The following is a 25,143-nucleotide window of genomic DNA, read 5'->3' on the forward strand; positions in this document are numbered from 1 at the left end:
TAATTGTCTCCTAAGAACCAGATATGTGGAGAAATCTATCATTTTCTATACTCCTCTGTGTTATCTTAGACAGCTGGTCTTAGCAATACCATTTGAACTTTTAAATGGGAACATTAGCGTATTGCAGCCCCAACCTGTTAAGTGTACTATTAAAGAAAGAAGGATGAGGGGAAAAAATTAGGCTAAGCAATGAAAACCCATTCATCTGAACCTCAATATTTGTGCGACTGTAATATATTTTGAAGATAATAAACATTTTCATGCAGCAACCTAGGACAAAAGGCAAATAGGTTTAATCTCAGATAAATCTTCTAAAGATTTGATCTCTGATAAATCTTCTAATATCTTTACCTGTCTTTGGATAAGCTTGCTTTTGGTTTTGTGGAAAGGAACTATGCTTTCCTCCCCCACCAGGAAACTTTGGGGGTCTCTTGGGAGTTTGTTAAAGCATTTGCTGAGGTACCACACACCTGTTAGGACTTGATACAGGAAAAGAGACTGTTTGTACAGTGAACGAGGAGCTATCTGAAAGTGAGAAACGAGGTGGTGAGTTTCCAGGCAAGCTAAGGTTAGTTGTGTAGTTTGCCAGTGAAATTTGCAGGCTATGGAAGGTTTGGCGTGTGTTAATATGAGGCACAGAATAGCAATTAACAGAGAACTCAACATCTGAAAGTACCCAAAATGTTCTTACTGAATACAATTTCATCCCAAGTATTTTGTAACTCCCCCAAATACTGAGTTCCAAGTTTGAGTAATACAGGTTGCAAATGTTATTAGTGGAAAAGGCATATAGAAACCCTTGCATATGCCAGGAAAGAGATTCTTAGTCAAGAATTTTTTAAAGATGTTAGACAGCACTGATGGGCTGTCCTCTGCAGTAGTGGTGTGTTGGGGAGTTCCAGTGGACAACTCTGGCCACCCGTGGTCCCTAAAGGTGACTTCAGACAGCACCAAGCATGGAGAAGGGCCAGTAGAATGAGCAGGATGCTGGAGCGAAGGTCTCCGGGATCTCCCTGTAAGTACATTAGTCAGAAAAATAGAAGAGTAAAGGTTAAACAGAGCCCTACTCGACACAAGCTGCTCATAATACTGGCAACTATTTCAGAAAGCTGGAGCAGTTCGGCAGGGAAACATTCTTTGAAGATGTTGGTGCTGTGCTACAATTATTCTTCACCAACTACTTTCTGACACCCCACCCCACCCCCCTTCTCCCAATTCATGGAACACTGGGAAGAAAGCATTCTTACTCTTGCCAAAAAACCTAGTTATTTCAGCCTGTGGGAAATCTGTTTTACCAACATAACTAATGCGCTACTGCGTGGACTTGTTACGCTTGGGCTGCAACTTTTTTATTTTACCAAAATAATCCAGAGGCTTTGGGCCGATGTGCTGCTGAGCCCCAGCTGGATGAGCTAGCCCAGCCCAGGCACGGTGGGAGCTGCTGGACCGTCCGTCGCATCCAGGAACAAGTAAGGACTTAAAGACTTATTTAGAGCTGGGAAAGGCAGGTCCTTGGCTCCGGCGCCGGCGTGCCAGCCGAGGCAAGGCGTTTCGCGGTGCTCCCGGCCGTGGGAACGCTGCTGCCCGCCGCCCGCGGAGCGAGGGGAAGGGCCGCGGGGGCCTGGGGGGCGGCCGTGGCCGCAGCCTGCGGTTCGGCCCGGGCTCGGCACGCAGGGGGGCTGGCGCCCACCCGGTCAGCCCCACGCTACCGACGGTACGGGCACCGAGGCGAGCTCGGGAGGTGGCCTCCCTCCCTGGCTGCCTCCCCCGCCGGCTGCGAGGCGCGGGGAGAACACACCCCACCCCCACACACCCCCCCCCGAGGGCCGGCGCCGCGGGGGAGGGCAGCGGGGGCTGCCGCGGGGCGTGCGGGAGGCGGGGTGTGCGGGCGGCCTTTATAGGGAGCGAGGGGAGGCGGTGTTTGCAGGAGGGAAGCGGAGCAGGGAAGGGAGGAGGGGGCCGGAGGAGGCGGTTCCCGTTCCCGTTCCCATTCCCGTTCCCGCCGTGCGAGCGCGCCCGGCTCCGTGCTGTGCGGGGCTGGCGGCGGCGGGGTGGCCATGGCCTCCATGGCGGCGGCGATCGCCGCCTCCCGCACGGCGGTGATGAACGGCAACCGGCCGCTCGACGAGCGGGAGCGCAAGCGGTTCAGCTACTTCTCCTCGCTGAGCCCCATGGCGCGCAAGATCATGGCGGAGAAGGAGCGGATCCGCGAGCGCTACGGGCCCGAGTGGGAGCGGCTGCCGCCCCGCCAGCAGGACGAGATCATCGACAAGTGCCTGGTGGAGCCGCACGTCCAGGCCCGCTACGCCGCGCACCGCGGGGCCGCCCGGCCCGCCGCGCCGCCCGCCTCCTACCCCAGCCTGCGCCTCAACACGGGCCAGAAGGTGGTGCGCTTCGGCGACGAGGTACCGGCGGGCACGGGGGCGCCGCCGGGGCCGCCCCTCCCGCCTGGGCGCCCGGGCGGGGGCGGGGGGGCGCCGCCTGGGTGGGGGGGGGGGCCGCGCTGGGGGCGGGGGGCGCTGCCCGGCGCCGCAACCTTGTCCCGGCTTCGCGGCGGCTGGCGCTCGCCTGTGGCGGGGGGGCGGTTCTCGCCGGCTGGCGATAAGGCTGACATGTGTCCCCCCCCCGCCCCCACGGCGTTGCCGCTGCCCGCCGGGGGCCGGGTCAGGCCGTAGGGGCGGGGGGCACCGAGCCGGGGCTCGGCCGGCCGAGCAGGGGTGACTCCGGAGGGGGCCGGTACCAGCTTCCCCCGAGCGCCCGGCACGGCCCCGGCCGGCTCTGGCAATAGCCCCGCGCTGAAAACCGGCTCTAGGGAGTGTTTACACGGAGTTCAATCTCTTCCTTTTTGTTTCTAATTTTAGACGCAGTTAAAAATACGACATTGAAGGCATTCCAGCTCTTGATATTTTTGACACCTTAAAAAAAAAAGAAAAAAAAGTAGCCTGTTCCATGTCACATGCCAGTAACAACAAGGGTGTGGAAAGATAGACGGCAAAAACTATGAAGTTTGAAGCTTCTGAGAGCCGTCTATCTAATGGTGAAGCGTGGCAGCCCTTCTAGAAACCCATAGGTGTTGGGGTGCCTGGCCCGGAGCAGTGGGTTGTGTTACCGAGTGTGATCCCTTGGAGAGAAAAATCTGACTGTGCTTGCAAAGACCTGACGGTGCCCTCCAGATACCGTCTCACTTACTCAACACATGAGATTTCCTTGGTTTTGTTTTCTTTTATGTCCTGTTACGATCACAGAGCCGATCTCTTTCACTGTGTTCAGCTAATGTCTTGAAGTGACCTATTGTTAATTTACGTGGCTTCTACCAGGAAAAAATTATTCTGCTTCTGTATGTGGTTCTGTAGTCGCCAACTGCATTTAAAGAGAACAGCGCTGCTTTTAACCTCCTCACCGGTGTCTCTCACAATGGGATTTGTAAGATGTGTTTGAAGCACGTAGATACTTGGTATGGTGGTTCCTGACCAGCTTTGTGCTGGAAGGCTGCTGTCCCATTTCACCTGCCGGGGAAGGCACGCACAAGTCTGATCTGGAGTTAGAGAACATACAGTCAAGCTCGGTTTTGTTCAATCCACGATACCAGAAAATTCTTGTTAAATATTTGCTAGTAGTACACTGTAACTCCTAGTGAAGAAGAGGTGTAGAAGGACACAAGACAGCAAATTTGTTCGTGCAAGTAGTCTTTGAAAGGAAACCCAAACCTGAAGTTAGTTGTGAAAGGATTTAGGTTAACGACTGTGGAAAGTATGTTCAGCTTTCCCAGTCTCAGACAGCTCTGCCATGCTTTCTGCTTTGAATTATGTGGTTCTGGAAGGAAGGCAAGCATGTTGTAGGTTGTTGTGCTGCACTGTATGGAAATAATAATTTTGCTGCTTGACAAAACAGCTAGAAAGTCTGTCTGAAATTTGGCAAGTTGTTTTCTTTCCCCTCTTCCCCCAAAATACAGCTATAGTACAAATAATGTTGTTGTTAGCATTTGCGTAGCCATTAACTAGAGAAAGCATGGCTCATCAAAATACTTGATGCAAAGTGTTTAATTTTGGAAGCATCTGCCTCAGCTGACTTCCTCCTTGACTTCCAAGCTGAAGTTAGTATAAATCGTATTTCTGAAGAAAAGAGATTCCACTCATTTTGGCATCCTCCATTTCCATTTTAGTTCTTCCAACTGCACTACTGAGCCTTGGAGCCGTTCCTGGCTCCTCATCTGATAGCTTCCTCTCCCCCTGCTCCCTTGCTGGCATTCGACCTGATTCTTGGACATTTGCCCTGGCTCACTAATTGTTCCTCCTTGTCCTGCTGCTACAGAGCCGCTGCGGCCGGTCTCTTGCCATGTCAGTTCAACTTTCCAGCTTGCAAAATGCTTTGCCTGCAGAGCTTTTATCATCTGGCTGTCTTCTGCTCTGACAGCTTACTGGGCTGTACCACTGCTGCCTTTGTAAGGCGCAACGGCTGCGCATCCCGTGGTCACCCAGCGCTCTCAGGGCAATTAGATCGGTCCTGTCTGCTGGCCCTGTCTCCTGGTGTACGGTGTCCAGAGGCAAGGAAACAGGAGAGTAGGCTGCATACCTCAGAATCACTTGTTGATGTTGCAGCGCTTTCAGTGTGAGTGTGTCAGTCTGATGATGCTCTTGCTGACACCTGCTCCAAAAGCTTCATGTTTCCAGACAGAGCTCATCTTCCCTGTTAACTGATGTTGAAATCTGTAGTGATCGATCCGTGCTTGCTTAAGCGTGGAAAGTTGATCTCTTTCACCTTGTGTTCTTTGAAGGACTTGGGAGAAAGCAAAACAAGGATGATGAATGCTGAAGATAACTGATTTACTTATCCAGGACTCTCACCATTTCAGTCCCACTTTCATGCCTGTGACCACTTTTATAAGGTGGTCTTGTATCTCTGGTTCCCTCTTTCTCACCCCTCCTCTTTCCCATTTATCTTTTCTAACACCAAACTCGTCTCCTGAACTTGTAGCCCAGGACTGTAAGTTCGCAAACTATAAGCATCTCTTACAGTTTCAAAACACCTTTCAGTATGTTGGCTGTGTGGGAAGGCTGTGATAGAAAATAGATGTGCAGTAACAGGACCGTGGCATCCTGTAGCCATGATCCAGTCATTTTGTAGTGCTAGAGCACTGCGGCACCATGTGTGACTCTTAGCACACGCCTAGAGTCAGCTGAGTGTCACTGCTCCTTCCCTTCCATTGTCCTGTCCTCACCTGCGGCATTGCTGGTCTCGGAGATAACAACTGCAGCCGTACATGCACTGTACGTGCAGTTCCTAAAGAGGTACCAGGACACCAGAGCTGCTTTTTTTTCATCTCCCATCTTGCTGTCAAAGAAGTGGAGGTATTTTAAAAAGTCTCAAAAAGCTTCGTGAAAGAAGTAGAAGTACAGGAATTGGACTCCCTGATCCCCAAACAGCATTTCTCTCTCAAGCACAGACACTGGGTTGGGCACCCAGTTCGCTTGGCATCTACTTGCATGCACCATGCTGTCATGGTGAGGATGCACACAGGTGCTGACGCTAGCTATTACCTGTCCACCGTTGGCCTCATGGTGTCAAGTCAGGACTTTGTAGTCAAAACAGACCCCAGAATGCAGCAGCACAATAACCCTGATGGGGTTGCAAGTCTTGGTATTTTCCAACCCTTCCTCCTAGTGAAACCCAACATCTCTTCCCACTTTATTTTCTGGTTTTGAGTTGTGTGGTCTAGGTCGTGTGTGTATTTTTCATCTCTTCCAGGCTAATAGGGTCATTTAACACCCCTAAGAAAGCAGTTTTGTCCTGCCTGCTGAAGACTGATGCCCTGTCATTGCACATGGGCCCAGCACCACCAGACTATTCGTTGCTTCACCATAATTTTCTGTGTCTAAGACAGCCTAGGCCTTCTGGCTGAAGGCTTTTGGAGGCTGCAGCCTTCAAGCAGAGCCTCATCTTTCCCCACAAACCTCCAATTGCTGGCGTTTCTCCATTTATGTCTAATGCTCTTAGTAGTAGAAAATAAGGTTAACTGAGCAGAGGAAAATCTGGAAGTAGACGCCGGGGTTGGATATAAATGTAATATAAATGGGCTATTTTTGAAAGACGCCATAAATTATGAGCCATCATGAGGGGAATAGGTGGAAAACCAGCAGTGCGTGAGAGGAGGCTGTCACTGTTTGACCGCTGTTGTAGTCAGCTTGTGTTAAGAATCTGATTTGATGTTGTTTGACACCACTGGATGCTCCTTGTTTAGTTCCATGAAAGACAGTTTAGATACTCAGTTTGCAACAACTTCTCACTCTTCTCTTTTAATACTGTCCCTCTTTATCCACAGGTGTGTGGCATACATACGGATTTCAGATCTGATTTTTATTTTTTTTTAAAGGGATACTGAGTTTTTGAGCAGTACTCAGCAGCTCAAAGAATTGGACTTGAAATAACTAAACTTTTCATTGGAGAAAATGCTATGTGCTTTAGGAAGCAGTAAACATTTTACGTGGTTTCAAGGCAGGTAAGAGAGTGCAGTTAGCTTCATTCCTCATCTTTTAACAGCTGTCGTGGTTTAACCCCAGCTGGCAACTAAGTACCACGCAGCTGCTTGCTTACCCCCACCCCTGGTAAGGGGAAAAAAGGTGAAACCCATGGCCTGAGATAAGAATGGTTTAATAATTAAAATATAACAATAATGATAGTTTTAATGAAAGGGGAGACAACAAAAAGAGAGAGATAAATCCTAAGACAGACAAAGGTGCACGATACAGTTGTTCTCCACCTGATGACCAATGCCCAGCCGGTCCCTGAGCAGCAGTTGGCATCTCCTGGCTGACTGTTTCCCCCAGTTTATATACTGAGCATGATGTTCTATGGTACGGAATATTCCTTTGGATAGTTTGGGTCAGCTGTCCTGGCTGTGTCCCCTCCTGGCTTCTTGTGCATTTTCCTGGTTGGCAGAACATGGGAAACTGAAAAGTCCTTGGCTTAGAGTAAGCACTGCTTAACACACTGATGTTGTATTTGTTGCTATCAACATTAATCTCATACTAAATCCAAAACCACAGCACTGTACCAGCTACTAGGAAGAAAATTAATTCTGTTCCTGCCGAAACCAGGACAACAGAGAAGCTTGACTTACGTATCTGGAGGCAGATACAGTATTTGTTTTGCTTAGCCTTAAGAACTTTGGTACCAAGCCAAAGGATCGACCCTTTTATCTCCTACTTAAAAATGCTTTAATGCAGCAAATATTCAATATGGCAATAACTTTTATGTTAGGCCTGTTATAGATTTGTGCTTTTTAAAAATCAAAAAATGCAGGGCAGTTTTTGAGTGCAGTTAAACCCCAATAACCGGCAAGTCCTGTTCTGGTAACACTTCTCAGACACATTTGTTTGTGGGTTCCTGACTGCCTAGTTACTGTCAGCTGCTCTGAGCAATGCTCATGTCAGATACGCTGATACATCTCTACCAGCGTCTTCCATTTTGAAAATCATATGCAGTTTTGCAACAAGCTGCCTACATATAGCAAACACAGTGTAATTATTTTTTATATATTCTGCAGCTGGTTGTTAAGTCAATTGTATGACTGTATTTTTGCCTCTCTTTCTCTCTTTCCTTTTTTTAGCTATGAAATATGTTGCACGAGGCCCCATTTCTTACAAATAGGTTCTTTAATGCTGGTGAACAAAAGTTTATTTATTTGCCGCCTTTCTGGAAGAAGCCTTTTGTTGTGTGCTGAAAACAAAAGCTGATCAGATATGGATCTCTTCTAATCTTTGTTGATGATAAATAGGCTTGAAGCCTTTCTGCCTAGAATTTCCACTCATAATTTACTTTTGTGAATATTGAAACAGTTGATGCTTTTGCTCCCATTTTCTTCAAGCATGTGAGAACTTGTTTATTCTACAGAAAGGCAAAGTTATTTCTCAGATTTTGTTGGCAAGAAACATGAATTGGGCACATCAGACAGGAAAGTATTGAACTGGGGTGTTCTGCTTCTCACTTGGTCCTCTGCATGTCCTCTGTGTGAGGGCACGAAAGGCGGGGACCACAGACTTCCCCGACAATGGACAGAACCTGGTAACTGTCTCTTTCATCCTGGCTTCAGGTACACTTCAAATAACGACAGACAGCAGCTCCTTGAAGTTTTGCATCCTGAAACCATGTCTCACCCTGTTTTATCCTGTGCTAGATCCTGTGGAAGATCTCTCAAATGTGGGTTTACAGCTCCTCAGACCTGCTGGCTCTGAGGTGTGCTGTGCAGCCTGAGATGCAGAGACCCATCTTTTTAAGAAGAAAAAGATATGGCCCTTTTCTTTCAGGGAGCCTGAAGGAAAAACCTGTGCCTGCCTAACAAGTGTCTACTACTTCCATCTTTTGAAATAATCTATGAAAGTCTTAGATTTTTGTCTCTGATGAGAACTTGTTAACAGCCGGTACCAAAATACTTTTAATTCATTTCAGGAGCTTTTTGTCTGCCTCAGCTGGAGGTTGAGGTGCCAGTAAGTGCGGTGGGGGTTGAGAAGACATCAGATTCTATCAAGTGGGAAGCTGACTTGCTCTGTCCTGTAGGGAATGATGTATCCTGGTGCTCGCCAACCTCATACCTTCACTTTGCCTTCCCTTTGCTGCTGTGCCATCTCTCTGCGGGCAGCCTTTGGTCAGCAGGGCTTGTCTGCAGCGGTGGTGTTGTCACTGAGCTGAGGATGTGCAGGGAGCGCTGGGTGAAGAGGTGTCCCTCTGAGTGGCCTCAAATACAGGAAAATAAAGAACTGGCTGTCTCGGATCCGGATGAGGATAGTCTTGGCTGGCTCCCAGGTTTAAAACTGGTCCGCGGCTCATCTGAATGTCCTGCAAACAGCAAGAAGTCAGAGCTGCCTTTAAACTCTTTCGGTAAAACCCATGGACAGCTATGCCTATGTGCCTGGAGCTTTAAGGTGCTGTGATGGCATGTAGGAGCATTACACTGTTTGCCGGACTTCGTTTCTGCTCTTTACTGCCGTGGTTGATGTTGACTACCGATTTGTCCAGACCCCATGCAGACACAAGGGTTACGGTCCTGCTTTGTGTGTGAGTCAATCCAGTGGCTGGGCTCTCCTTTCTCTGTTCCTTCCCGAACCGTCACGCCTGCTTCAGAAATGAAGTGCCAGCCTCACCAGTTTCAGAGGCAAAGGATATGGTCCTGAAATAATTTTGAAATATTTTGGTGCTCGCCTGCTGCGAGGCATCCCACCTAAGTGGTGTGGTGTCCCCATTTGGTCAGCAGCACTCCACGGTGCAAATACCAGTAGGATTTAGAACAGATCCTAAAAAGCAGACTTGTACTCCCTTTGTTTCTCTTAAATATTAATAAATATGAGTATCCATCTCCTGGAATGAGAGAACCTGGTATTACACATATTTTAGGCAAAAAATTCCTGTACCAAACTTCCTTTTTGGCCAGAATGTGTGGTCGGGCAGAGCTCAGGCATTTCCTTTTAGATGGTCTCAATCAGCCTAGTTCTTTTAAGAGCATGGGATCACCCTCATGCATACCACAAATACTTTGCTACTAGAAACCTTGTGTTTCACAGATGAGTAATAATTGGCAAATGACAAGCTTTCGTGTTTAGAAGATGGTTTGAGATGCTTCTAACTGTGATTTCATAGCCCTTGGCCAACAAAATCTGCCTAGGGTGAAATAAGAGATGGTGGGTCAGGAGAATGCTATCAGATGTCTGAGAATTGTATTTCTGTAAAGGCAGAGGTCAGAAATAGGAGGAAAGGGGCAGTCATGGTAAGATGGGGGGTTCCTGTGTTAGCTTAAAGCGTGGTCTAGTTCTGTTACTCTATGATTCTGTTCTCTGAACAGCAGGAGTGTCAAACAAGCACTCCAGGTCTTGTCCTGTCTTCTCCTTCCCGGTGCATGGTTATTCCCGGCCCTTCTCCTTCCTGTTCAACTCCGGTTCCCCCCCGCCCCCCCCCCCCCCCGATGTACTGGGGTGTGCTCAGGATGGAGGGTGCAACTCATTACCTCTACCAGCATGAACATCCAGCGTGTAAATGAATCTCATTCACAACTTGGAATAGAAGTGTGATTATTTTGTTGCAAGTCTCGAAAAAATGTGAACAACATTTATTTATTTATTTTCGACACCCCACCCCCCACCCCCTTTTTTTTTTTTTTTTTTTTAATGTGGGTCACGTGTATTTCTGGAGGACTTGCCACGTACAAAGAGATAATTTAAATTTCTCAAATTGGGATCTTTTTCGGAAAAATAGCTCCTTACAAGAAGCTTTTTCAGACTGGGATTTTACTCTGGACGTTGTGTGGTTCTTTCAACAGAACTGAATACTCATTTCAGACCGATCGTCATTGAAGTGGCGTAATGACGTGCCTTGTCAGGGCTGGATCCAGCTGTGGCTTGGCTCGATGGACACACAGCTGTTTTGCTGCCACGTGACTGCTGGCTTGCACGTGTGCTCCTTGGTCTGCAGAGGGGAGGAATTGGGACTTTGTTTCCTCAAGGCCCCTGCTCCTCTGGTTACTACCCCTGTGTGTTGCTAGTGGCTAGTGAAGAAAACGCCTAGTAGAAAACTGGAAATAACAATACATTTTAAAGCTATCTGTAGAGAAACCATTTAAGGAGGCTTAGACCGGGTTAAACCTTCATATATTTTGTAAGTTAAATTGGTATACTAATTTATAATCTTCACCTCAGAGAACTTGCCTTCAGTCAGTCTTAAAATGTAATCGGTGCCATCTCGAAGTAGTGCTCTCACTTTGTAGTAAGTTCTGTGATAGTGGTTGTGTGCTTCCAGTACTGCAATGTAATGTCATCTGTATGCTGCTCCTACGCAGGTAAAGCTGCTCTTCTGATTTTTAGTCATTCTTGAATTTTATTTCAGGACATAACTTGGCAAGATGAACACTCGGCTCCATTCTCCTGGGAAACGAAGGTAAATATGCAGCAATTTTATTTTTAATGTTGGTTTGTCATTTTATGCTGTCCTTGTGCATTTATATTGTCTTCATTTTGAGACTTGATAGACTAATGTCACCTTTATGCTATGAGAACCGTGTAAAGTGATCGTCCTGCAAATGAAATGGGACTGGTGTGCTTCACTTTACAACAGAAACACAAAATGTACTTTGCCAACTGATGTTCTGGCTTCAAGTGTAGGTGTAAAACCGATTAATTACCAATTATTTGATTTTTTTCATTGTAAACTTTTTGAACAGTTTCCCATGTTTACCAAGACCGGTGTCTCAGGTATTTTATAAACACAACTGCATTTCATTGAAGTCAGGACTAAAGTAACTAGGAAATGGGGTGAGAAAGGTATACATATCTAATAACTTCATCAGATTCCTTCTTAAAGCTTGTCTTACGCTTCATCTTTTTGTTATGTACTAGAACGTAGTGAGACTTGTTAACATATGGGGCTATGCCAGAAGCATTGTGTTACTTTGATACTTCCTCTCCAAAAAGCAGCTCCTTCAGAAAATAAGGTGCTTTTCTGTGGTGGGCTGGTTTAGGGTTGATTTTTTTATTTTTCTTTTTTCCTCATTTTACCTCTGATATTTTGTTAAAGCATTATTTACAACATACAGCCTAACATACAGCCCGAGTTCTCCATCTTTCTGAACCTGCAGTTGAGGAAATACAGTTGTGCCATATCTGTGGTTGGAAATCAAGTTTAATTCTTCTTGTGAATGACAATCTGGGAGCAAAACCACAGCTCGCTGCCTTTCTCAGCTGGGTATGGTGGACACGTTCATTTGATCACACATTTCAGACTTCGTATTTTGTGGCTTTATCTGCCAGAGAAAGCTGCTTCTCCCCTGTTTCTTCCGTTTTTGCCCTTGAACTATGTAGATAATCTTGTATGAGCTTATGAATATAATCTTAGCCTAATGCAGAGTAATCATTTGGAAATGCCAGTGAATATTAAATTAATCCAGTTGACCCAGGGCTTGTCAGCCTTCCCAGCTCAAGGTCACTGCCTGTAGCTAGCATCCCATCTGTGCTTTGCAGATGCTGATTAACCTATAACTTGATGTGACTCCTGGGTCCCTGCAGCCTATGGTGCTGCAGTTTAAGAGGAACCATTGCCACTCTTCACTTGCATTGAAACTCCCTTATAAGCCGTGGTGGTTTGGGAGCCGGTGGAGGATTTCCTGCAGTGGAAGCCTGGTAGCTCAGGCAAGCCCTCCTGTCCTTCAGAAGCCTCAGAAGAAGCAGCTGAGGAGGCTTTTACCATGGGTGTACTTGGGTGAAGCTGTCAAGAAAAGTGAAGTAGTGAGAACAGTTTGGACCTCACTGACAGGGGAAATAAATCACAGCGTTGGAGACATCGGCATTGTCTCTCCCCTGCTTTTTGGTGCAAACCCTAAAACTCAGTTTTGGGAACGTGGCAGCTATAATTGCATTTCTAAACTCAGTCTTGACAGGATTTTGAGAGTTCTGAATAGCTGAACTTCCTGGAGACAGTACTTCGTGTAACACGCTGGCTAGTGATCCACGATGAGATGAATGGATTTTCTCTTTAATTGACAGTTGTCTTTTCTTTTAAATGCTTGTATGTCTAGTGAAGTGTTTTTCAACCCAGCCTGTGGTTTACCCCTTGCTGATTAAGATGGTTTTTACTATCCTGGTGTCTTAAAATGAGGGACCGAAATGGATAGATGCTATAGTTTCATGCATTTCTGTAATGAATGGAGGGTTGCAGAATGATATGGGGGACACTTATTGTGACTGCTGAAGAAAAGTAAGGTGGGAAGGAGGTTGCTTTAGAAATAATTGCCTCAGCTAATCAATTTCCCTCTTTTCCCCCTGTCCTTCCTTGCTGACCAGAGATAAAAGTGGTGCCTTTGTCACCTGTAGGGTGAAGTGTTGCATGACCTTTTACTTTAGCAAAACACTAGAGAATCCATTTTTCCCAGCTTTATGGGGTGTGGGTTGGGTGGTTAGTGTGGGTTCTTCCTTCTGGTTTTTCCCCAGTGCCTCATACTGTGTCAGTCTTGAAAGCAAATCCTTCAGCTGCTGAGTCTTCCATTTCTAAAGGTGGAGATGTTTCTTCATGCTTACTCTTTTAATCTCTTCCCTAACCAGTACTTTAATTAAATGATGCTGAAAGGCAGTTTCTCCATGAGGTACTGGCTGAGGAAAAAGTATCCTTGCCCAATCTGTCCAGCGTGGGGAAATGGTGAAGAAACCCGAATGAGCTGTTTAATAAGGGTTCCCACTGTTAGTTCAGGCTGTCAGGCTCCTTCTATTCCATCAGCTCAGCCCCATGATGGGTTATTCTTTCTGTAATATTTTCCCTGATCTCCCTTTAACGCAGAGGGTCTTGTTTGGTTTGGGTTTTTTGCATGTTATTTCTGCGATGACAAAATTGCTTCATTCTTTGCAGCTTTGCATGAACATGCTCTGGCTTACCCAAGGAAGGGAGCGTGGTGTTCGCTTTCTGCTTTTGCAAAGAAGAAAGTAGAGATGTAAATCAGTGAAACCAATAGGCTTTTTTCTTTTTTTTTTTTTAACATTGAGACTAAGAAAAATAGAGCAGCAGAATCCGTATTTTTGTTGATTATCTGTAACTAACTTCAGGAGAACTGAGAGGGTAGTGAGAAGAGGTGAGGGCATGTTTTCTGCAAGTTGGAGCCTCTCTCAGCTGTTACAGTGATGCCAGTGGTGATTCCAGTTGATCAGTTATGAACAAAATTTTCTGATGGTAGCTATTGCAGTAGATCCCCTAATTCCATGGCTGACAAACTCACCCGGAGAACAGTGTGCTAAATTCCTGTTGTTTTGGGCAGAACATTGCTGAAGGGCTTGATCGCTTCTGCCAAAAGTAAACTTTCCGTGTTCTTTTTTTAAACACAAATGTGAGATGTGGCCTAAGGCATTTGTAGCTCAGCGAACACTTGCAGAGTGCCTCCACCATTTTTAGCTGTTTTATGTGTTATTTAAAGTTCTTGTCTTTCCTCTTTATTTTTAAACCCTCAAACCAGGCAAACAAAGCAGAAGTACAATGTAAACTGCTGAGTTAGTTGTTAGATAGCATTAAGAATACTAATATTTTTAGTAGGAAACTGTAGCACTTCTGAGAAGGAAAACTACTTGGGAAGCAAGGAGTTCTGGTGGCACTGCAAATAAGCTGACATTTTAAAATTAGAGATTGAATTGGAGGGAGTGATTTGGTTCATGGGTGGAGCCCTCATGAACATAACATGTCTTGAAATGTGGCCTACAGTTTCAACTGGAGCTAAAGCCAGGTTTATGAATTTAGGGCATTCTATTTATGGCTTCAGGTTTAACTGAGATGAAAGCCGACGTTTTGGCTGAGTTTAGCCTTTGAGGTTTCTTGGTTTGTTTGAAGTAAAAATTCAGCGAAACTCAGCACGGACTCCAAGATATAAATGGAAAACAAAAATCATGGCTGGGTTTGGAAACGAAATTTCTCTGCAACTCTTCCTGAACTCAGAACTTTCTGGTTTTGTTGTCGTTTTTTCCTTTTCTTTTTTAAAAAATTAATTTAGTAGTGGGCAGAAAATACAATTTCGGTCTGCCACCTCAGCTAACATGTTGAATGCACAGAGCAGCATGGGGATAAGTTGGAATCTATTTTTAATTCATGCTGTTAACTAAAGTAAGTTTTATTCCAAATGCTTAAGATTGACACATGCACATCTAAAAATGTGTTTTGTTACAGGTAGAATAGTTGCAAAGGTAGCTTTAGAGAGTCCTTTTTGTACTTTTTTCTTTTTAACTTCTGACTTTTTCCTCCTTCAGTTCTCTTCTGCTTTCAACAGGCCCGCAGATATTTGTTGAAAAGAGAGGCTACCAGGTGTGTTTACAAACAAACTTTAAAAAAAAAAGCAAAAAGAGAAAGTGTCAGGTTCAGTCCCTTCAATAATCTGGTTGCTGCCTCCCTGCCGAAATTCCCTACTTATATTGCTACAGAAGTGATCTAATCCCAGCAACAATTTAGAAAGAAAACAATTGTTGCACTTATTAAAAAATGTGCTTTGCAAACTATTTCCTTTATCTAAAACTAAAAGACAGTCTTCAGTTATCCTTCTTTATACAAGTCCTAGTTGATGTTGTGGTTTTTTGGTTTGGTTTGGGGTTTTTTTTTTTAAATAGGAAGAAAGTGGCAGGAAAGAATTTCTTTTCCCCTTCTTCCTTAGCAGCCTGTTATTAGATTATTTTTTTGTTTTTGTTGCAAACTATGTGAAAGAAAGAAGAGTGATGCCTGAGGTGCTCGGTCATCCTTTCCCTTTTTGACTAGGCTACAGATGTTTAAAAAAAACATGGTGCTGTAAGACTACTGGTGATTATTAGTTCTTGAGCAAAAAAACCCAAACCTGTAGTAACAGTAGCTGTGTTCAAGGTTTATTTTAATCCGCATGGGCAGGTATTCTCAGCTAAGCATTCTGTTACCTGCATCAATCTTTAGGCAGTTGGGTTTGAGAGTAAACCCATGCACATGCCAGATTCTGTCAGTATGATTCTGCTCAGGCTAACAGTGGCAGATGAGAGTGCTGTTCATGTCACTGAAGAGTAGATTGTGACATTTCTTTCAAAGCTCCACACTATGTATCTCTGGGGTTGTTTGTCCTTATGGACTAAAATTACTTAGATTGGGTTTGAGTGCTTTGCTCTGTTTTTGCCCTTGCAATTGGTCTCTGCTGACCTAAGGATGTCTAAATAACTCTGAAAAGACCCTGAAAACACCCATGGTGTGCACAAAGCAAAAACTGCACCTACTTTGGGTCCCATATTTACTTTGGTTTTGTCCATTCAGGAAAGCAAAGTCATCTTTTAAGTCATTTTAAACTGGGCTTTCTTACCTCTGCATATATCAGGCTATGCTTAAAACAAGTTGCTTTTGACAGTGTTTCTGCAGTTATAGTCCCAACAACTTAGATTTTTCAGGCTGCCAAGCAAAACAATTTATTTTGGCTGTGTTTGCTTGACTGCTTAGTAAAATACTATACATTCCTGATGAGTGCATAAGATACTTAAGGGAAAAAAAAAAGCTCCTGCGTTCTTTTTGATCATCTTGTTTTTAATACTGAGACCTGATTTTATACAGTGTTATTATATCATAATTTTCTTAGGGTGTAGTGCCTCTCTTCTAGAATACATTGTTTCCCATGAGTATATACAGCCACTGTTACGATTTGGCGGATTATCCCTGCCTTGAGACTGAAATTAGGTCTAAGTTTTTTAATCCAATAATATTCCTAAACACCTTAATACGGTCTTTTTAAGGAAAGATGGACACACAACTTCCGAACCCCTGCAATTTTTAATATTACTTATATTTATTATTAGACAGAGAAAGAAGACCCAAGACCTAGGCATCCTTTATTTTAACCCTTGCAGTGGTTTGGGATCAGAGGGATAAGACTGAAAAGAACACAGACTTCTGGGTTTGCTCTGCCTCAGAATACTGCTTTGTGCGTGCTTTCATATGCACTTTTTCTCCCCCTCTCTCAATGTGTTGAGAATGACTTACTTTTGCCATGTCTTGAAAATACTACAGCTCTTGCTAGCTTTTATTCGAACTCTGATAACTTTTAGAAATTGCAGTTAGGACTGTACTAGCCTGTCTGTAAACTCTCGAGACTTTCTGGGCTGAACAGTTCCCAGAAATACAATTTGGACAAATGGTAGGAAAAAGAAAGTGGTTTTATTGTATTGCTTAGATGGGGAATTAAAAGTACAGAAACTGCAGCTCATTCAAAGTCATACAAAATCTGTGAAAGCAGCTGGGGACTGGAACCCTATCTCTAGAATCCCGAACTGTGCCTAAATGACAAGTCACTTTGGACCATCAAGTTTTTTTTGGGGTAACTCTCTTTTAAATGTCACTTCCTTCCCCCTCCTGCTGACCCAATCAATTTCCAATTTGCAATCTGATATAAGAACCTGAGAGCAGAACACTAATTAAACTCCCATTTCTAGTGTCTAGTGACTCATTAGAACGTACAGTACTAATCGTGACTTAGACGTCAGCGTGGGTTGTTTCACACATAGGTCTTCTCCATCTCTACGTGAAATTATCTCCCTACTTACATTGCTGTTCTGTTGGGATTTTTTTGGGGGGGAGGAGGGCGCTTATAATATTTTATTGCCAGTTTTGTGACTTGAAGGATATTGCATATTAATAATTTTCTTTCATCAGCTACATTTCTTAGGGGTTCAGATGTCTTAAGTAACCTTGCAAGTCAAATAGAAGCATTATATATTTCAAGGAAAATAACTTTTGACTGGTCCACAGAAGTTCTCAGCTTCTTGAGCTAAATGCTAGAAGCAGAATTATTCATCTGACCTCTCAGGGCTGTATTTACATCATGCTGAGATGCAGTGCTTTCAGAACCTGTCAGGGTAGCCTTGTTGTTTTCACCCTCCTTGGAGGAGAAAGCAAATTCCCAAAGAAGTATTTTCATTCAGATTATTATGTGTCAGGTCATGAACTGTTTGATCTCCGGAGCATACTGTGACACAAATATGCAGTCTTAAGTGTTGGGTGGGCCTTTCTTCTGAAATGGAAAGGTACATACCACAGTCTCTGCTCTGAAAGGACAAAGAGGGCACCCTCTCCAGAACGTGAGTTGGAAGGGTACAGCTGCCTGAAGCTGTGCTGCAGTGCCACTCTCTTCTCTACACTAAAGCAGGCTGCCGCTTCAAAACCAGACCTCTGAGCTGGTATTTGGACCTGTACGAAACAACATAACACATGACCGCAGGGAGAGGCTTTTGCTCCACAGCATGAGAACCTTTCCAGGAGGCCTGGCTTGGTGTTGTCTCTCTTGCTGCCATTGAAAGGCCAAGCTATCTTGTTGGTTTTCCTTTTTCTCATTTCGGTTGTAGCAGACCCCTGCTTCCCCTCTGTCAGTGTTTCTCCTGGATTTTATTTCCAATGCTGTTCTGGTAGATCAGGGACTGTGGTGGCCCCTCTGGGCACTGACATTCCCTCTCTCTGGAGCTGGGGGGTGAAGGAATCATTTTACTGGAACTGACTGTTGTGGTGGCCGTTGGCTACTGTCATCTCTAGTATGAGCCCCAGGACAGGCTACTTAGCAGAAGGAAGGTTGCTGAAGGATAGAGAGTAGCACTGTTTTAATTCCTACATGGTAAGTACTTACGTCTAACAAGATGGAATTTTGTTTGGTTTCGGGGTTGGTTTTTTTTCTCCCCCTTGGATATTGGGGAAGTGCAGGTCTATTTTTTATTGTGTTGTGGGTTTTTTAAGCTGGGATTTTATAGGTTCTGAAGTCTTAAAGCATCATCTTAACTTCAGGGTGGTAAATCTCTCTTCAGTAGTATTGCCAAATGAGCTTAGGGAAATAAATCCCTGTATTTGAATATAGGGAATGACAGTCACTGTAAATAATCCTCAACACCATTGCATTCATAGTTTGTTTATGCAGAATTTATCTAAGGAAAAATCTCCTGCTGTTAACTTTATATCATGAGATTTGTTTTTTTTTAAGTAATAAAAATTAATAAAATAAAATTATAAATAAAATTAATAAAATAAAAAATTATTAAAAAGTAATAAAAAAAATTGGAGCACTAAGGTTTTTCCTCTTTAGCTTTTTGCAGGCAAGGTGGGGTGTTGACCTGTTTGGTAAGAGTTGTGTGTGTCCTTGCACTCACCTTATTCTAGCTGAGCTATAATTACTTACAGATTGTTTATGCTCTGCATCTTTTGATAACACAGTATATTCTTAATGAAAACATGGAACTTGGTGCTTCCTTGCCTGTAACCTTGAAAAAATATCTAATGTATCTAATTCTTTAGAAAGGTCAGATAGTAGTCCATGAATCAAATATTATGTAGTCAGCTGCTGACTGTTTATTAAAAAAAAAAAAAAGTTTTATAAATAATCAATCAGTCGCTGAGTTAACATTTGCACTTTGATGAGAAGTTTCTGAATATTAAATACTAGGCGTGTAACACCTGCTAGATAGAGAGTTCCTTTAAACTTAACATGCACAATAATGTAGGACTTGAGATCAAACACTTCTAGTGAAAATGATATGCAACTAAGACTTGTTTTAGACTCAGGCCCTTAGACGCTGTTGTGGTTTTATTCAGGAAAGGCCAGGTAATGAAGTGGAATGGGGAAAACATCGCAAATCTGTAATGAACTTCAGAAGTATCTATTAACTGCTTATAGAAGAAGTTTGTGTTTGAAATGTCCTCTGAATTTTTTGAGAACCAGACAGATCTGTAATAACAACAGCATAGCTCTAACAGTAAATGTGATTTATTTTTTTTTTTTTCATCGTTTGTTTAATTTTACAAACAAAAGTCTAGACGTTAGGTTGTTCTTTTCTGGCGCTGGCTATGATGCTGTGCTCCTGAATACAGTAACGCTTAAGTGTTCTGCAGAGTGAAATAAAGTTTAACATCTATTAGCCTAAAGAGTGTCCAGCTAGTTGACAACCAAGATTACTGAAGTGGTGGTAAGTAAAATGAACATTTTGAAGTACTGTTCACTTTTGGGTGGCTTTGGCAAGATCTGTGTGTCATGCTTTAACTGTGGTCACTTGCTTCCTTGACCCAGTGTTACCTTTCAGAAATGAGTACAGCTATCTGCACTGCAAGTAAAAACAAAAGGCGGCTCTGGAATAAGTGAAGAACTGGTCTTGCTGGAGTTGTTTCCCTTCCTTCAGAAGGGCATTAGAATTATAAAAAACGCTTATCTATGCATACCCATTACATCTAATCCTTTATCTTGGAAGTAGATGGAATTGTAACATGCTGCCAACTATTTCAAAGACTATAATGGAAGATTGCCTTTTAAAATACACTGTAAAGCTTTTTTGCTTTATATTTTCTTGTAAAACATCTATGGCTTTCAAAATGCATCTACAACTGTTCTATTTAGCACCACTATTCTAACGTTTTAGTGCTGTGCATGCTGTGCACTGCTATCTTGGATGGCACTGAGTAACTTCAATACAATTTGCTTTCTCTGACTCCTCTGCAGCAGGTCTAGGACTCTTACATTTGTTTGCAGTTCAGACTTTTAAAAATTATTATTTTTATGTAGCTACAAAGATGGATATTTATGGAGAAAATAAGTTAGCTTTGCTGTGATATGTAATGTCTGGGAGTTGCCTGGCCATGGGCAAAGGTGTTCTCTATATGCATCAAGACCAGAAGTTCAAAACTGCGTCTTTGAAGGGCTTTGAAATACTGTTTTTCTTTAACCCTGAACAGAGTCAGATGGAGTTCAGCGTTGCATCTCTGTCCTTACAAGAACAAGGTGGTGCCCAGTTGCAAAACGAACAGAGGCAGCCTGTGAAAGCAGCACCTGGTGTCCAAGTCCCTAAATCTTCTCAGGCCAATAAGACGCCTGGCTCTGATGGGTTGATAGCATCCAGAAAGGAAGAGGAGTCCTCCTTCTGGAAGATAAATGCAGAGCGCTCAAAGTTTGAAGGAGACAAGTCTGAGTTCCAGTCCCTGACCCCCAGCCAGATCAAGTCCATGGAGAAAGGAGAGAAACCGCTTCCTTCTTTTTACAGACAAGAGGTGGCTCCGAAAGAGGTGGCAAAAGCTGAGAAGCCCAGCATACCTAAACCAGAGAAGTCTGTTGCCCCCAGCCTACCTTCTGTATCTTTTGAATGGGAGAAACCTCAACCCACTCAACTCCCTGCTAGTTCTCTAGATGACTTCTTTCTTCCTGACCCACCACAGGACCTGGCATCTTCTAGGACAAACAAGGAAGATACTGATGGTACTATACTTACAGATACACAAATGCCTGGACAGGTAAGGACTGCTATAACTACTGTCCTTAGATTTTAAAACTGTATAGCACATTAAAATCTGACCAGATCTCTCTGGAAGATTAGGGACTCCATAAAGCATTAAGCCGTAGCTAAGTTTGCTGGCTTTTATCCTGCGAATTTTAAGAAGTCTATTTAACCAACATGTTAACTGCTACTGTTTGTTTCAGTCAGATATTTTTTCATGTAGTAAAGTGCATAGGATAAAGGTGTCATTTAAATATAATCCCAGAAATGCTGACGTGGCATCCAGTGGCCAAATGACAGCAAGCTACCAATCAGTTTGGGATAAAGAGCTTGCTATATCAAGTGAAAGAGGGTTGGTGTGTGTTTTTTTTTCTTGAACGAGCAAAACACTTAGTAGAAAAAAGTGTTTTAACTTTAAAAGTCGATAAACTGAAGTCTGGGATTGGTACCCACAATACATGGTGAATGGCGAACTAGTTTCTCAGCTGTTTTAAGTGGTAGCCCAACAGCCACTTCCCAGTGTTTTGTCCCAGGCAGCTGGGCTGCTTTCAAACGTGTTTTCTCTTAAAGTCCAAAATGGAAATGGAATGAGCTTCCAGAATTAGCCTTCTTAATGTTTTTTTTTTTTAATAAAAAAACCCAAACAACCCCACAACAAAAAATGACCTTAAGCGGCTCAAATAGCCAATTGAAGCTATTTAAAAAGCAGATGGTGATCTGTGAGAAAAGAAAGGGAACAACAGGGTATGACATGGTGAGGGAAAGAAAAGGATGAGATCTGAAGCCTGAAAATTGTGAAGTAGAGGAGTGGCTCTTCAAAGAGAGCTGTGCAGTTCTGTTTGGAATCTGTAGCGTCAGTCTGGCATAAGCTTGACATATTACTGTAGACCAGTTGCATAGCTTTTTCTCTACCATATTTTCCTGATAATGGCTGTTTAAATTCCAAAGAAGGTGATGTAGGGTCAGAAAGATGCGGGATGAGGTAAATACTTGCAAGAGAAGTAAGTGGCAGTGCTTGGGAGAGAACAATACTTAAGCCACTTCAGTATTTGGAGTGCTATATTTAGGTGGTTTTTTTTTCTGAAGCTAAGAGATAATGCTTCTTGAGCTGTTGTGCTACAAATTGTGACCACGGTAGTCCTTTAATTTTACTTAAATGGCTTTATCATATTTTCCCTACAAATTAATGGTTTGTTACAGTTTTAATTCCTTTGTGAATGTTCTCTAGCAACTGAAATAGTTTGAAAAGCCTAATTTTTCTCTCTGTGGAGAAACAATCCTCCCACGTCAAAATGTCAGTAGAGTAGTGGAGAAGATAGTATGATAGAGTTTTCTCTGTTTTCTGGTTTATCTTCCCTGTTTTGGAGAAGAGTGCCATGCTGTAGTAAGATAATCCAGACACTTGGCTGTGTCCCTTGAATAGTCTTCCTGAACACGAAAATCGCCTTAGATGTCATGGCTAGAAGTGCAGCACTGCAGGGGTGAGCACGTTCTTGATAGCCTAGTGAAAACTTGTCAGCAGCGTTTACACTGTGTAGTTTTCTGGAAACAACTGGCTGTCACTGCGACAGACATTCCATTGAATTAGTGATGCTTATATTCTGTGTTTGTTTCATTCTCTGCAATTCCCGCTCTGGTCTAAAAATTGATCTTTATGAATTTGTCCATGGGGAAACAAAATGACATTTTGCCTGCAGACCGCTGTGATAATTTTGGGTTTATCCAGAATTGCCTTTTTCATCATTGTGAGTATTCTTCCATGTCCAGCGTTTTCTGGTGTAAGTTCTAGGTATCCTAGAGCAAGGTGAAGAACTTGAAATATTGGCAGACATTTCAAACTTTCTTTTGTGAATAGGCAGTCAAGTACTGAGTTTTGTAATACCATAATTAACAACCACATCTTGTTTCTCTTTTCTTCCTTGCAGACTAGTACAAGCAATGTTATCTTGAAGACTGGCTTTGATTTTCTAGACAACTGGTAAAAGATACTTCAAAATAGATCAAACCAATTTTGGGGAAGGAGTTGAGTATCTTTCTCCTTGTATGTTAATTTACTAGCATTTGTGTCTTTTTCTAGAAGTAACTTTCAAACTCTTAAATGTTGCCTTTGTATAAACTTTTTGTAATACCATATATGTTTTTTTGTTTTTTAAACAGTGATAGAAGTGTGTTTTCATTTGGATATTTTTTAATATCTGTTAAAATTTTTAGTAGCTACTGTATTGAGAGGTTGGGAGAAGCTACCATACACATGTTAAAGAAAAAGAAATGAGAGTCTCCATATCCTAGAAATGGAACCTACAGGACCAGATTGCTGTTTTCATTTGAAACCTTGTTAGTACGGCTTGTTAAGAAATAGCATTGCAGATGCAGTGGTTCCAAATAAGCAAATAATTCTGAACTTCAGATAACTGGCAAAAGCAGTATGAAAAATAAGCATACAGAGGAATTGCATTGATTTCTAGACTTCTTTTAGTTTGAAAGTAACTTTTGTACCACTTATGTGAAAATGCTTTTCTTTTGAAGAGGGCAAAGGCATTGCCAAAATGATGGATCCAAAGAAGCACCGTGTTTGTACCGTACAAATCTGCTAAAATAACGTAAGAGTGTTAGAAAAATGACCTGGGGAAATGACAGGTGTTTCTGGTCTTCGGCTTAAAGACTTGGGGATGGGTGGAGGGGAATGGGACAACACCTAATAAACAGGAGAAACTGTTTTCAGGGAACACAAGCCTAACGATTTCACTGCCTCCTTACTAGAGCATAACTTCGTAATAGTAGTGCTGGAAGAAGTGCAGCACTGAGAATTGCTGGAGTGTAGATTACCTTTGTGTCAGGAAACCCCTATGTTTATAGGAGGTCATAGCGGTATAAGGCTTCTTTGTTTTTAAGCAGCTTATTGTCTCAAGGACTCATCAACTTTGGTGCTTTTTCCTCCTCGCGGGTGCATCCTCTTCAGCGTTCAACATCTGGGTTACGTTTGTTCCCGAGGTGCAGCAAGGCACCTCAAGGTGGCCCTCAGCAGACTTGCCTCCAGTTCTGCTTTCAAAATGATCTTTGTTTGGTGTTTAAAATGTAGAGAACAAGACTAGCTGTTGTTTGAATCTGTCGTTTCTGAAATGCAGCATGATTTACACACTGACTCTCACTGTGTTTACCTCACCTCGAAGCCTTAATTCCCCCTACGCACAGCCAGCGACTGGTCTGCTCCAATGCCAAAGGTTTGACCTTTCCCCTTTACCTCAGCAATAGTCCCGTAGCATTTGTTTGGGGTAGAAGGCAAAACAGGGTCTCAGATGGGTCCCAGCCAAGGCTATAAGAAAGTCACCATCTCCTAGACCATAATTGTGCTAGGCTTCTCATGGATTAGCGCTCGAGATTCGGTTCAGTGCCAGGGGCAGTTAGATGTGCAGAATTGGATGCTGCAGGATTTTCTTCTGCCTGTTACAGGAAAAGCTCAAGATGTCCTGGAAGAATCCTTGCCTCTAACTGGTGTGCTGCTTGCTCTGAGCAAGCAGGGGATGCTGACAGAGCAGTAGAACTTACTTGCTTATCAAGGAAAACGCTGTAAGCTACCCCTCTCCCCTCCAAATAAAAACTAGAACCACCAAGCCCCAAACCTCTAGTTTTTCTAGTGTTTTCTTAAAAGGTTTCTTAGCTAAAGAGGAAGATTGCCACAGAGTATTAAGTCATTGTGTAGCCTTATTTGTAGACTTCTGAAAGCTTCTTTCCATGCTTCCTAAGATGTACAAACTCCTGTAATTAGTGGACATTGTCTCTCTGCATTCAGCAGTTCAAAAAATACTTGCTGTTTCTGCCAGCCTGGACTTTACTGCTGGCTTTTTCTTAGCTGACCTTTTTTAGCATTTGCTACAAGCATCCAGCATTAATATCACTTAGAACAACTTTAGCCCAAATTCTTTAGGTGTATAATTAGCGTGGACTGGCACCTTCTCGCCGAAGCTGACAAATGTGAACCCTGGGGTCTACAGTTACTAGTGCAACTAATTTTCTGTATGTTCAGCTCCTGAAAAGTTATAAATCCAATGTGAAGATGTGGATTCTAATCTTACTTTGATATGGGGACAGCTGAAAACGAAGTATCCTACTGTTGAGGAGTGTTATTTTAAACCTCTGCTAAATACCTTAAAGCTTCTTAGGGAAGAACCTGGGCTGCCTGCCTCTTCCATTGGCTAACTCGACCCTAATACACATTGGGACCAGCTGGTAGAACATGCTGCAGAACTTTTTACTTATCCTGGTAGGTTTTTCCTGTGCTTTGACAAGAGTTGATGCTCCTTCTTTCTTTAATATGTTTTTATTAAACATTCTTACAAAAAAATTGTACTTGGTCACATTTTATATTAACAATGTTTTAATAAAGTCACTTTAAATAGAA

The 25,143-nt window shown here is 43.2% G+C and overlaps 1 protein-coding gene across 1 annotated transcript; it reads left to right on the top strand.

Annotated features, from left to right (window-relative positions):
• The first annotated feature begins 1,916 nt into the window (after positions 1–1,916).
• Positions 1,917–25,143, top strand: C6H1orf198 (chromosome 6 C1orf198 homolog). Its single transcript, XM_055714222.1, has 4 exons — positions 1,917–2,405; positions 10,870–10,920; positions 20,209–20,760; positions 22,670–25,143. The coding sequence occupies exons 1-4, from the start codon at positions 2,058–2,060 to the stop codon at positions 22,724–22,726; spliced, it is 1,008 nt and encodes a 335-aa protein (XP_055570197.1). The 5' UTR covers positions 1,917–2,057; the 3' UTR covers positions 22,727–25,143.

This window comes from Falco cherrug, chromosome 6, assembly GCF_023634085.1.
Source record: "Falco cherrug isolate bFalChe1 chromosome 6, bFalChe1.pri, whole genome shotgun sequence".
Lineage (NCBI taxonomy): Eukaryota > Metazoa > Chordata > Aves > Falconiformes > Falconidae > Falco > Falco cherrug.

Bases quoted from the DNA above. Each gene is read 5' to 3' on its own strand.
- C6H1orf198 (XM_055714222.1), top strand. From the start codon at position 2,058: ATGGCCTCCATGGCGGCGGCGATCGCCGCCTCCCGCACGGCGGTGATG. The intron at 2,406-10,869 runs GTACCGGCGGGC...ATTTTATTTCAG, and splicing joins TGGTGCGCTTCGGCGACGAG to GACATAACTTGGCAAGATGA. The intron at 20,761-22,669 runs GTAAGGACTGCT...TCTTCCTTGCAG, and splicing joins ATACACAAATGCCTGGACAG to ACTAGTACAAGCAATGTTAT.